General features: G+C 43.8%; 1 protein-coding gene across 1 annotated transcript; it reads left to right on the forward strand.

The window, feature by feature from the left end:
* Positions 1–9771: 9771 nt before the first annotated feature.
* On the forward strand, positions 9772–12962 carry bsnd (barttin CLCNK type accessory subunit beta). The gene is made up of 3 exons (XM_052481140.1): positions 9772–11613; positions 12605–12684; positions 12827–12962. The coding sequence occupies exons 1-3, from the start codon at positions 11437–11439 to the stop codon at positions 12933–12935; spliced, it is 366 nt and encodes a 121-aa protein (XP_052337100.1). The 5' UTR covers positions 9772–11436; the 3' UTR covers positions 12936–12962.
* Positions 12963–14131: the final 1169 nt, after the last annotated feature.

The raw sequence follows: 14131 nt of genomic DNA on the forward strand, positions 1-14131 counted from the left end.
TTCACTGAAACAATTTGAATCAAAGTGATCTGCTTCAGAGATAATAACCTACACTGTCCAACTAATTGAAAACGAGTCTATGGATAATTAATTACACCACACAATAGGAATGGCATATATCCTCCCCCCCTCCTCACACAGCTTCGTCTAGATAAATCAACAGCCGAACATGTTTTTGATAAAACACTGACGATATCCAGATCTTTCTCTTCTCCGCCACTGCCCCACCCTGTCTCTCTCCGTTCCCGCCCCCTCTCTCTGTCTTGATCCTTTCCTCCTACGGTCACCGAATAACATTCAGAAACCGACTTCCTTTTACCACGCGCAGGGGCTGTGTGACTACCGGGGGCGAGTGTCCTGCCCTGCCCACAACTCGACACACATTCAATGTCGACCGCGATGCAACGTTATAACGGATTTAAAGGATCGATCAAGATTACCTCTGGCAAAGCAAGCGGGATGAGTTTTAAATTATACTCTCGGTCGAGTAGAATCATTTGATTCTTGAGATTCTTAAATTTAGTTTAGATAACAATCACAGCCCCGCATGCCACATGGAAAGCATAAAGGAAGAAACTAGTTGAAGAGATTAGTAAAAAAAAACAACGGAGATGTATAGAAACTAAATAATTACTATCCTTCCTTTATCCCCGGCTGGGCAACTGGAAGCTTCTTCAGAAGGTAAAATGGTATGCCCTAGTTCAATCAACAAGTGATCATCTGATAACTCTCTAACCCTCTTTGATATCTCAATTTAAATGCAATTTAAAGGGCTTTATTGGCATGGAAAGCACATGTTTACATTGCCAAAGCAAGTGAAATTGACAAGAAACAAATGGGAAATAAACAATACAAAATTAACAATAAACATTACGCTCATTCATCTTTCTCTCTCTCCCCTGCAGATTGTGTATGATGGTGTTGCAGGAGGAGTGTAGTGTGTGTGAGCCAAGTCAGGGAGTAACTCCAGGCAGACAGAGGGAGAGAAGGAGGCCATCTCCCCAGGGCATGCTGCTCTCTCTAGGCCCAGTGATGATGGTAGGAGGGTGCAGATTTCTAGCTGTGTGTCTTTTTTTGTTAACAAGTATATAGATGGTGTCCTGGCTTACTGTATGTATGTATGTATGTATGTATGTATGTATGTATGTATGTATGTATGTATGTATGTATGTATGTATGTATGTATGTATGTATGTATGTATGTATGTATGCAGGTAGTAGGGGGTTTCCTGACTCTGCAAGGTCCAGCCCTCTGGCTGGGGGTGCTGATGGCTGTTACCGGAGCGACACTGACCACCGCGGGACTCTGTATTGTCATGACAACGCTACAGGTGTTGGACGTACCTGGACACTTCCTGTTACACCCCCGCACAGGAACACGCTACAGCCCACACCAGGCCCTGGCCATCCAGAGGTAAACACACACAGGGCTGTTACGGCAGTCATTAGTCATGACCACAGTAAAATTTCACGTGACCGTTGAGTCACGGTAATCTCCTCTTATGCACTCCTCGTGTTGTCTATTATTCATCTTTTTTTTCTCCCTGCATTGTTGGGAAGGGCCCCGTAAGTAAGCATTTTACTGTTAGTCTTCACCTGTTGTTTAGGAAGCATGCAAAAAAATATATTTTTTTTATTTGATTTGACACGCATTGGTAGTACCAAACACACTGACGACCATCAGGTCCTAATGGCCTGGTACTTTATTGTACCTGTAACCAGTCAGACATCAATGCATATGCAATCAAAAATCACATCAAACTCATCATCAAAACAGTATTTTTGCGTTTAAAACTCACCTCAATGTGATTGATCAATTTGAAGAAAGAAGTTCAACAACGGGTTGAAACTGAGTGGAAAACATGGTCCATGTGGGTGTGGTTTCAAAGCCTAACACAAGGAAATGGACAGCCCTTTCTAAGGTGAGGATGAATTAAAAACATACATATATTAGAGCTAATGCATACACATATGCCTATATATGAGCCCAAGCCTGAACCCCCCCCCCCCAAATTAAAATAATAATTGTGCCGTACGTTACACAATGCATAGCCTATCGCATATTACGCACAGCAGAAAAACAAAACAAAAAAACAGATTTAAGATGTCTTTGGTACATAATTGGTCTAGCCTATACTCCAAAATCAAACAAATTCTAGTAATCGCCTTTGAGTGTGGACTGTATTATTATGCATACTGGATGGTGTCACCCTGATCTGTTTCACCTGTCTTTGTGATTGTCTCCACCCCCGTCCAGGTGTTGCCCATCTTCCCAGTTATACCCTGTGTATTTATACCTGTGTTCTCTGTTTGTCTGTTGCCAGTTCGTCTTGTTTGTCAAGCCTACCAGCATTTTTTTTTGTCAGGTCCTGCTTTTCCTCAGTCTCTCTTTTCTCATCCTCCTGGTTTTTGACCCTTGCTTGTCCTGACCCTGTACCCACCCGCCTGACCTCTCTGCCTGCCCCTGAGGCTGCCGTCCTGTACCTTTGCCCCACCTCTGGATTACCAACCTCTGCTTGACCTGACCCTGCCTGCGGTCCATGGTTACTTTGACACGGTCTGCATCTGGGTCTTACCAGTGATACCTGATAGATGGACTGGTTACCTTATGCTACGCTCTAGACTATCCATGAGTTTGGGAAAGAATGTATAGGCCTAAGCGATGCGGTTGTTTCATTGATTGTGCAGGGTGGTTTACAGAGATAGCTTACAATTATAGTAAAATTGTATTGGACATTTTCCTTTCCGAGCGCACTGTCAACAGTTTAATTAAATATTTTTAGCTGTGAAAACATGTTACTATCAATGTTCCCATACAGATTTCACTTGGTTTCCAAAATGAAGCACTGGGTAGCTGCAGGAACAGGGTTTGAGAGCCCATGGCATACAGAGTTTGAGCAGAATATCCCCTGTCGAGAGGCTGTATGCGCCTCAAACAGTGGTTGATGGAAGGATTAAATTAACCAGAGTAGCTTACCCTTCCTGATTGAAAAACTAACCAGCAGGAAAGTGGCCTCCATTCACTATTCCAGTGCCTACAGAGTGAATGTATTTTTCCCTCTGCCTCTGTTCTTGCCTATTTGATAATGGGCCAATCTAAATCTAAACGAATTTGACATATTAGTGAAGACAAGATTAAATTGAAAATATGACCACTTGATGGGAGAACAGCTGTGCAGCCTGAGACAAGGAACAGAGCACAAGCTATTTTTGTGACTTTCTCAAATCATCAATAGCCTATAGGCGCATCATGCAGCCAATATAAACTCAACAAAAAATAAAATGTCCCTTTTTCAGGACCCTTTCTTTCAAAGATAATTCGTAAAAATCCAAATAACTTCACAGATCTTCATTGTAACGGGTTTAAACACTGTTTACCATGCTTGTTCAATGAACCATAAACAAGTCATGAACACACACCTGTGGAACGGTCGTTAAGACACTAACAGCTTACAGACGGTAGGCAATTCAGGTCACAGTTATGAAAACTTAGGACACTATAAAGAGGCCTTTCTACCGACTCTGAAAAACACCAAAAGAAAGATGCCCAGGGTCCCTGCTCATCTGCGCGAACATGCCTTAGGCATGAGGACTGCAGATGTGGCCACGGCAATAAATTGCAATGTCCGTACTGTGAGATGCCTAAGACAGCGCTACAGGGAGACAGGACGTACAGTTGATCGTCCTCGCAGTGGCAGACCACGTGTAACAACACCTGCACAGGATCGGTACATCTGAACATCACACCTGCGGGACAGGTACAGGATGGCAACAACAACTGCCCAGATTACACCAGGAACACGCTATCCCTCCATCAGTGCTCAGACTGTCCGCAATAGCTTGAGAGAGGTTGGACTGAGTTCTTGTAGGCCTGTGGTAAGGCAGGCCCTCACCAGACATCACCGGCAACAACGTCGACCTATGGGCACAAACCCACCGTCGCTGGACCAGACAGGACCTGCAAAAAGTGCTCTCCACTGGCGAGTCGCAGTTTTGTCTCACCAGGGGTGATGGTCGGATTCGCGTTTATCGTCGAAGGAATGAACGTTAGACCGAGGCCTCTACTCTGGAGTGGGATGGATTTGGAGGTGGAAGGTTCGTCATGGTCTGGGGCGGTGTGTCACAGCATCAACGGACTGAGCTTGTTGTCATTGCAGGCAATCTCAATGCTGTGCGTTACAGGGAAGACATCCTCCTCCCACATGTGGTACCCTTCCTATAGGTTCATCCTGACATGACCCTCCAGCATTACAATGCCACCAGCCATACTGCTCGTACTGTGCATGATTTCCTGCCATGGCCAGTTCTGCCATGGCCAGCGAAGAGCCTGGATCTCAATCCCATTGAGCACGTCTGGGACCTGTTGGATTGGAGGATGAGGGCTAGGGCCCTTCCCCCTCATCTGGGAAGTTGCAGGTGCCTTGGTGGAAGAATGGGGTAACATCTCATATTGGTACTGCAGTGCATCTCCCCCATCAGGAGGAGATGCACTGCAGTACTTAATGCAGCTGGTGGCCACACCAGATCATGACTGTTACTTTTGATTTTGCCCCCCCCCCTTTGTTCAGGGACACATTATTCTATTTCTGTTAGTCACATGTCTGTGTTGAATCTTGTTATGTTCATACAAATATTTGCACATGTTAAGTTTGCTGAAAATAAACGCAGTTGACAGTGAGAGGACGTTTCTGTTTTTGTGGGTTTGTATCATTCACAATTAAATTTGCCAAATATCTCTAAATCTAGCGTATAGGACCTGTTTCAAATGATCACTTTTACGCTCAATATAGCCACTTCATATGTGAAGTTGCTCCAGAATGGGAAAAATATCCTTTATTTTATTCAGCTATAATCAATTATATTTTTACTATAAATTGTATAATATAAAATAATGGCACGGAATTTACAAGCATATCTTACCTGCTAAATGAACAAGCCTATGGCATGGCACATGGCCTACTGTATGTTATCTGGCTAACTCATTCTGTTCTTCTGAAATACATTATATTCATATCATAATGTTTCTGTAGACCTGACAAAAATAAATAATAGATTTATTGTGATGTTGTGTATTAAATTGAGTTATTATAGTTAAAAACAAACATTTTTTTAGATGTTCCAAAGGTGGGCATCAGTGGCTTGTATGCGGCTTGTATGCGGCTTGTATGCGGCTTGTATGCGGTTTGTATGCGGTTTGTATGCGGTTTGTATGCGGCTTGTATGCGGTTTGTATGCGGCTTGTATGCGGCTTGTATGCGGCTTGTATGCGGTTTGTATGCGGTTTGTATGCGGTTTGTATGCGGCTTGTATGCGGTTTGTATGCGGCTTGTATGCGGCTTGTATGCGGTTTGTATGCGGTTTGTATGCGGCTTGTATGCGGCTTGTATGCGGCTTGTATGCGGTTTGTATGCGGCTTGTATGCGGCTTGTATGCGGCTTGTATGCGGCTTGTATAATAACACTGAGCAGGATGGACAGGAGACAAGGATTCTTGGAGACAATGAAACAATGTGATTTGAGCGACATGGGAGTTTGTCACTATATGTCTATAATCCGTCTCTCTCTCCCTAGGAGGTTGGACCGGATACATAGAGAGATGTCAGAGGACTCTGTGCGAGTGACCCCCTCTCTACACCTCCCCTTGTCCCCCACCCCTCCTCCCTGGGACCTGGAGGCACCCCCCTCCTACGACTCTGTCATGAAGAGCCGAGGTCCTTCTGACCTCTGAGGGCTAGGATGGGACCACTGTTCTTTCCCTTGCTGCCATTACACAGTGAGCTAAAAAAAGCCCCCCCGTGCTGGGAGAGTCGTTGTTTGGGAATGGAGGGGAATGCAGAGGCTGTAAGGGGTTGAACCCACCAACATTGTTTACATACTTGTTTGAAGAATGAGTGCGTTATAATGCTGCTATTAAGACTACTACAGCGTAATACACTGCACTCCTATTATGTCATTTAGAAAAAAAAACTTTACACAACCTAAAATTGTTGTTTGCTGCTGTTACTTTTTAGTATAAGACCGCCCGGCAGCCATATATTTTGACTTTGTAGTGGCATCGTGCTACACCAGGCGACAAGCCCAGCACTAAGCCTTCACTACCAGCCTCAATGGAGCCAGCCTTTAAAACCCCAATCTGACTTTCTTGCGGCATTGGACTCCATTAGCTGTGTCTGTGACTGTGGAGGGAGTTAAGTGTTAAGTGTCATTCCCGAGTGTGATTGAGAAGGTGTGTGCGTCTGTATGTATGTATGTATGTATGTATGTATGTATGTATGTGTGAGTGAGTGCGATATAGCGAGTGTGTGTGCTTCTGTGGTCTTGCACCACTGATTCAATTTTTTCCCCCTTTGGTGGGTTTACAGGTACAATATTAAAATTAATATAATTTTCACTGATTTGCTTTTTTGACAATGTAATAAAATTTGGGCAGAGATGATTTCAACCAGAAGTGCCTTGTTGTTACAGTAGTAAATGCTTGTAACAAGTTTTTTTTCTCTCTCTCTTCATTTTTAAAATGGGATGTCATGATCAACTTTAGTAAATGATTAACCAAAGATCTCTGAGTCGTTTGTGTCTCAGATGTGAGTGTTAAGGTATTGTTATAGCATGCCGTGCATTCGGAAGTATTCAGACCCCTTGACCTTTTCTACATTTTGGTACGTTACCGCCTTATTCTAAAATGTATTAAATAGTTTTTCCCCCTCATCAATCTACACACAATACCCCATAATGGCAAACAGGTTTTTAAACATTTTGACCAAATGTTTATAAAAAAAAACCTGAACTAACACATTTACATAAGTATTCAGACCCTTTACTCAGTACTTTGTTGAAGCACCTTTGGCATTGATTACAGCCTTGAGTCTTCTTGGGTATGACACTACAAGCTTGGCACAACTGTATTTGGGGAGTTTCTCCCATTCTTCTCTGCAGATCCTTTCAGGCTCTAAGGTTGGATGGGGAGCGTCGTTGCACAGCTATTTGCAGGTGGGTTCAAGTCCGGGCTCTGGCTGGGCCACTCAAGGACATTTAGATACTTGTCCCAAAGCCATTCCTGCGTTGTCTTGGCTGTGTGCTTAGGGTCGTTGTCCGGTTGGAAGGTGAACCTTCGTCCCCCCAGTCGGAGGTCCTGAGCGTCTGGTGCAGGTTTTCCTCAAGGATCTCTCTGTACGCTCTGTGCTCCGTTCATCTTTCCCTCGATCCTGACTAGTCTCCCAGTCCCCTGAAAAACATCCCCACAGTATGAGGCCACCATTCTTCACCGTAGGGCTGGTGCCAGGTCTCCTCCAGAGGTGATGCTTGGTATTCAGGCCAAAGAGTTTAAGCTTGGTTTCACCAGACCAAATAATCTTATTTCTCATGGTCTGATAGTCCTTTAGGTGCCTTTTGGCAAATTCCAAGCGGGCTGTCATGTGCCTTTTACTGAGGAGTGGCTTCTGTCTGACCACTCCACCATAAAACCCTGATTGGTTGAGGGCTGCAGAGATGGTTGTCCTTCTGGAAGGTTCTCCCATCTCCACAGAGGAACTCTGGAGTTCTGTCAGAGTGACCATCGGTTTCTTGGTCACCTCCTTGACTAAGGCCCTTCTCCCCCGATGGCTCAGTTTGGCCAGGCAGCCAGCTGTTGGAAGAGTCTTTGTCGTTCCAAACTTCTTAAATTTAAGAATGATGGAGGCCACTGTGTTTACATTTACATTTAAGTCATTTAGCAGACGCTCTTATCCAGAGCGACTTACAAATTGGTGCATTCACCTTATGACATCCAATGGAACGGAACAGTCACTTTACAATAGTGCATCTAAATCTTAAAAGGGGGGGGGGGTGGGAAGGATTACTTATCCTATCCTAGGTATTCCTTAAAGAGGTGGGGTTTCAGGTGTCTCCGGAAGGTGATTGACATCCCTAGATATAGAATTTCATCTGGAGGGAGAGGAGAGAAAGAGTTAAAGGATGAGGAGAGAGGAAAGAGGCAGAATAATAATAATAATAATAATAATATATGCCATTTAGCAGACGCTTTTCAAGAGATGTTCGATCAGGTGCTGTGGCTAGTTCTTCCAGTCACTTGTTCCCAACAGGCAGCCAGTCTCAGTCAGGGGTTCAATAACATGGGCCTGGTTTAGTTGGAAGCCCTCTCACCACATCAAGGTACAGGCCAAGAGAAGGATTTTGTTTTTGATTAAGGCCTTTAACCCCCTACTCTATCTTTGTAGTATTTGACCTGATGGGGCTTGGATAGGTATAGTAATATGGTGATGACTCAACCCTGCTGTGTAATGGACTCCGGGAGACTTCTGCCAGATTACATACACAAATCTAGAGCCTCCGGATATGCAAACACTAACTAGAAACCCATGTACAATTCCATGCCAACCCTGGCCTAAAACTTGATTTGGAATTGGACACAAAAGATTAATAGTTAGGGAGAAGAGGTTAAGGACCAGTAAGGAACTCGGCAACTGAACTGTCAATTGTGAGAGAAACTCTGGGACGGTGTTATGACCACTGGAGTCATACACCTTAACAGCACCTACCTCTCAGCGAAGGTTACTTACCGTGACCCAGTAGTTAGCCTTGAGATTGACTATCTGGACAAACCCCTGGGCCAGTGTTGGTACTGCTGACATCATGGCGATGCCGCTCACCGCGAGGAGGCCTCCCACTTCTGAATGCTGCACCTGCAGAAGAGCTTGATCAATTGTAAAATTGTCTAACTAGGAGTGTGACGGAATAGTTGGAAGTGTCCAACTGCTCCAACTGGAGAAGATTGTTGGCTTCTACCGAGGTAACCATTATGAAGACATAAAGAGAAAAAATGTCAGTTTTAGGAAAACTAAAACTAGCTTCAGGTTATTTTGTGTGCAAATAGTTATCTGATATTCTGTTATATTTACATAACCCTAACGGATGATGACCCCAGCTAGGAGCGAAAGAGGAGCGAGGTTTCGTAGGTCTCGCCTTCATCCTCCTTCCAAATCAAGTAATTTGCCCGGATGTCGAAGCACTTGGTCCCCTTCTTGATTTTCCTCTGGTAGCTCTCCTTCTGCTTATCCTGCACCTTGTTGATCTTCAGTCTCACCTTGATTGATAACAGAAATAAATGCAAATATATTTCATATTAAATGTCCAACATGCATCTCTGTCAGCACGTCCTCCTTCTCCTCCTTAGTGAAAATCACCCTCCTGTGTTGCTGGCCATCCTTCCCCAGTAGGTGCACGTGCTTGCCTAACAAGTTGGAAGACAAGAGTTGTTGTAATACTAAAATCAAAGTAAAATTGTACTGCTCGTTTTATCTTTCTGTTTCTCTCACTCTCCATCTCTCCGTCTTTCACTCTCTTCCCACCACTTTCTCTCTCTTTCTTTCTCACTTTCTTCCTCCCTCTCTTTCTGTATGGGTCTCTCTCTGTCATCTAGTGACACCTTGTTAAGTAAGGGCAGTTGGAGTTACCATAATTGTTAAGACCTATCCATTTGATTGATCAGGGTTAACTTATAGCTAGATACCTCAATGTGACAGACATACAGTATAACTAAATGTATGGCTAGCGACATGTAGATGACCAACTAACATTAGCTAGATGAAAAATGGTTGTTAACTGGAAGGATTTATGTACAACCATTTATCTAACAGTAACAGTAATATAAATTAACAGCTTAACGTTAACGTTACCCTGAATTGTGAATTTCTCTGCCCCCCTATGAATGTTGCACCTCTAGTCGAGATCAGTGCTGCCTTCATAGTATTTTGCCTGGTTGGAAAGATAAAAGAAAATCTCCTCGAGAGATGCCATTAAAGTGCAAACTACATACAAACAGAAAGCAGCTACAAGAAGTTAGCTAGCTAGATAAACAGAAAGCAGCAATAACAGTTAGCTAGCTAACTTAGATAACGTTAGCTAAATAAAACTGTGTCGCTGAGGTAAATAAGTACTTAGCAATGTCAATATAAAATCAATCTAAAAACAGCTTAAATAATTTATTCCTATTTAACAATATTTTCTTATATAAAGACATATATGGGAAAGAAATAGTGTTTTCCTTCCAGTCTTTTGGGCCTCTGAAGCAGCAGGTAGTCAGAAGGTTGTCAGTGTCAAAAACACAGTCTTTGGAGAGCAATTCTGAGGTAATAATTTTACACGGATTGAGGGAGCACTTCTTGAGTGTTCTTGGGGACCTTCAATGCTTAAGAAATGTTTTGGTACCTGGACAATTCCTTTGACCCAATGGCTTGGTTTTTGCTCTGACATGCACTGTCAACTGTGGGACCTTATATAGACAGGTGTGTGCCTTTCCAAATCATGTAAATTAATTGAATTTACCACAGGTGGACTCCAATCAAGTTGTAGAAACAGCTCAAGGATGGTCAATGAAAACAGGACGCACCTGAGCTCAATGTCGAGTTTCATACCAAAGGGTCTGAATACCTATGTAAGTAAGGTATTTCAGTTTTTTTTTTATAAATGTGCAAAAAATTCTAAAACCTGTTTTTTCACTTATGGTGTATTGTGTCTAGATTGATGAGGAAAACAATATTTAATCCATTTCAGAACAAGGCTGTAAACGTAACAAAAAGTGAAGGGGTCTGAATACTTTCCGAATGCACTGTATGTTTCCTCGGTTTCTTTGTTCTGTTCTAACCTCAGTTACGCTTGAAGTAAATGCTTTCAAGGAGAGAGAGAGAGAGAGAGAGAGAGAGAGAGAGAGAGAGGAAAATAGGACGGTGGAGAAGGAGTTGTGGGCCTCCTAGCAGAGTGACAGCCTTCTCCCCTTCATCTCTCCTTGAGAAAGCATTTACTTCAAGTAGAACTGGAGGTAGGACAAGGTGACCCACCTCTGGCCACCACACAAACATTGTATTATTCTTGTGGGGACCAAACAATTGATTCCCATTCAAAATCATAGTTTCCCTAACCTAACCCTAAGCCTTAAATAACATTTTTCCCTGTGAGAACTGGCAAAATATCCCCACTTGTCAGAACTGTACTTGTTTTACTATCCTTGAGGATTTCTGATCCCCACAAGGATAGTAAAACCACACACACACACAGTCTTGTATAACTGACCTTCTTGGGACAAACAATTCAGTCCCATTCAAAATTCTATTTTCCCTAACCCAAAAACCTAACCCTAGAAATAGCATTTGACCTTGTGGGGACTAACAAAATGTCCCCAGTTGGTCAGATGAGTGTTCCTTTACTATTCTTATGGGGACTTCTGGTCCCCACAAGTATACATAAAAACGTCCACATGCACACACCTTAGTCTGTCTGCAGGCTGTAATAACCAACAGAGTGGAACTCTGTTGCTGAATTACAAATCTTGAACCTCCTTCTCTCCCTCACCTTCAGTAGTATCTGACCCAGAGCATTACATAGCCTTAGCTAGGCTCCATACCAAGGTGGGTTTGGTTCAGACTTCATTGGTCAGGGTAGCAGCATGGTGGAGGGTAAGCCGTATCGGTATGGTCTGATCGCGGCGGGGATGTGTGTGTTGTTAGTCGGTCTGTTCGTTATGACTCAGGAGCGACCTCACATCTACGCAACACTCTGCTCTCTGGGGATCACCATGATCACCCTTGGCACCGCGTGGAGCCTCTGCCAGTGCTACCCTAAGGTAAGAACAGGTGTGTGTGTGTGTGTTCAAGTTTAAACTTACCTCAGGGAGCCAGCCAACGCAAGTCTTCAGGTCCCAGGTAAGGTTATCAATCAAGAAATCACGAACCACCTTACATATGTGTATGAAAGAGATGTTTTAGTGTGTGTGTTGAACAGGATGGTGGTTTGGACAACTGATTTATACTGAACAAAACTATGAACGTAACATGTAAAGTGTTGGTCCCATGTTCATGAGCTGAAAGAAAAGACCCCAGAAATGTCCCATATGCATGTTTACATCCCTGTTAGTGATTATTTCTCCTTTCCTAGATAATCCATCCCCCTAACAGGTGTGGCAAATCAAGAAGCTGATTAAACAGTATGATCAAAGGGACAATAAAAGGACACTCTAAAATGTGCAGTTTTGTCACACAACACAATGCCACAGACGTCTCAAGTTGAGGGAGTGTGCAATTGGCATGCTGACTGCAGAACTGTTCAATAGAGATGTTGCCAGAGAGGATTCTACCATCAGCCGCGTCATTTTAGAGAATTTGGCAGTACATCCAACTTGGCCGTCCAACCGCAGACCACGTGTAACCACGCCAGCCCAGGACCTCCACATCCAGCTTCTTCACCTGCAGGATCATCTGAGGGGGAGGGGGGTGCTAAGGAGTATTTCTGTCTTTAATAAAGCCCTTTTGTGGGGGGATCATTCTGATTGGCTGGGCCTGGATCCCCAGTGGGTTGGCCTGCTGCGCCCCTGCCAATCATGGGAAATCCATATACTAGGGCCTAAATCATTTATTTCAATTGACTGATTTACTTCTCTAAACTAACTCAGTAAAATCTTTGAAATTGTAGCATGTTACATTTATATTTTTGTTCAGTATAGTAGCAGGACGTGCGGTCTGTCTCCACTCGGTCTCTCCCAGAGCCATACTAAACACAGAATGAGTGTGCATGGAATAAACAAACAGGGTCATGAAATCTGTGTTTCTGTTTGTCAGGTGGTGTTGATCTCTCAGAGCCTGGAGGAGAGGGGAGCCAGGGACAGCATGGATGCTGCTGCAGGGGAGAAAAACATCAGGTACTGTATACACACACACACATATACACTCCAGTAATATACTAATATGTAGTATTACTAGGAAGTAATGTGATTATGAATGTATGTTTATGTGATGGAGCATTGATACAAGACTGACGTATCTCCCACTTCTCTCTCTCAGTGTTACACTGGCTGGTTTCCATGATAACAAGGTCAGCCCTGCCCTGTCTGTCCCTCTGGTCCTCCAGCTCCACTCTTCCCACAGCTGTCCTGTACTACACCTGGCTTGACCTGAAATAAACATCTTTTATGGATTTGATATTTTACTGTGATCGCTCCTGTTTCACAGACACACCAAAGAACAAGACAAAGTTTACAAAAAGGTTGGGCATTCCAGTTTATTTTATATCAAATTTCCCCATAATCAAACTGATGTACAAATGAAAACTGGGTTTCAACATGAATGGTCCTGCCTCGGACTGGCCTTCAGCAGGAGTGATGCTCAAAGCAGAATGAGACAGAATAAAAATCTGGATCCATATCATTCCGTAATTCCATCCCTCCCTCCCCCCCTTACTACACACCACAGATGGTACTGTTCTGAGAAGTACTACAGGTGCTGTGGAGGGTCAAACTGAGCAGTAGGCTCTGAGTGAGGAGTGCTGTGTCACTGGCACACCAGACCTAGAACACACCTGAAAGCTCTGACACAGCCCTCTAAGACCAGGATGAGGGCCCAGTCAGTCTGCTGGTCAATACACAGCATGGTAACATACACACAGTTCATTATAGCAAGTCATCTGTTGCCAGGTAGGGGATTGGTGTGAGAGGGACAAGGGACGCTTAAAAATGGCACTGACAGAGGGCTGCCTCGCTTCGAGCTCTTAAGAAACTTTGCATTTCACTACACCCACAAACATCTGCTAAACACGTGTATGTGACCAATAAAATTTGATTTCAGAGAGGTGAGGGGAGTTGGGAGATGAAGGCACTAGAATTCTCCCAGGAGTTGGGTTAGCTCAAGAGGTTAGCGGTCAGAGGTCCAGGTGGGGTGGGGTTTGGTATCAGAGCTTAGGGGTCAGAGGTTATGCCCCTCTGTGTCAAAAGGCAAACCTGAACTGACAAAGATAAAAAGGCAAAACAAGAAAAACCCAGCGCCAAATAATTATGATAAAGCAGAGTATGGTGTGTATATATATATAAATAAATAAAAGAGGGGAAGACAGTGTGTGTATTTCATTGGCACCCAAAGTAAAACTTGCTCCTGATCTCTCCTCTGGTTGGCACGATGACCTTATCTCTGGTGTGTGTGTCACAGGGCAGTGGTGGTGGCATAAGTACAGCGACGTCAGGAGAAACCAAAAACAAAGAAATTAAAATACCTAAAATCCAGCGCTGTGATTCGCTGTAGGGGAGGGGAGGAGAGAGCGCTGAATTATTGGTTGGTTTGGTTCCGTTCGTGTTCTAGAACCCTCCGTAGACTGCG

The sequence above is a fragment of the Oncorhynchus keta genome, chromosome 26 (assembly GCF_023373465.1).
Source record: "Oncorhynchus keta strain PuntledgeMale-10-30-2019 chromosome 26, Oket_V2, whole genome shotgun sequence".
Taxonomy (NCBI): domain Eukaryota; kingdom Metazoa; phylum Chordata; class Actinopteri; order Salmoniformes; family Salmonidae; genus Oncorhynchus; species Oncorhynchus keta.

Excerpts from the sequence above, each read along its gene's own strand:
- bsnd (XM_052481140.1), top strand. The coding sequence starts at position 11,437 with ATGGTGGAGGGTAAGCCGTATCGGTATGGTCTGATCGCGGCGGGGATG. Across the intron at positions 11,614-12,604 it reads TCTGCCAGTGCTACCCTAAG|GTGGTGTTGATCTCTCAGAG; the intron begins GTAAGAACAGGT and ends TCTGTTTGTCAG. Across the intron at positions 12,685-12,826 it reads GCAGGGGAGAAAAACATCAG|TGTTACACTGGCTGGTTTCC; the intron begins GTACTGTATACA and ends TCTCTCTCTCAG.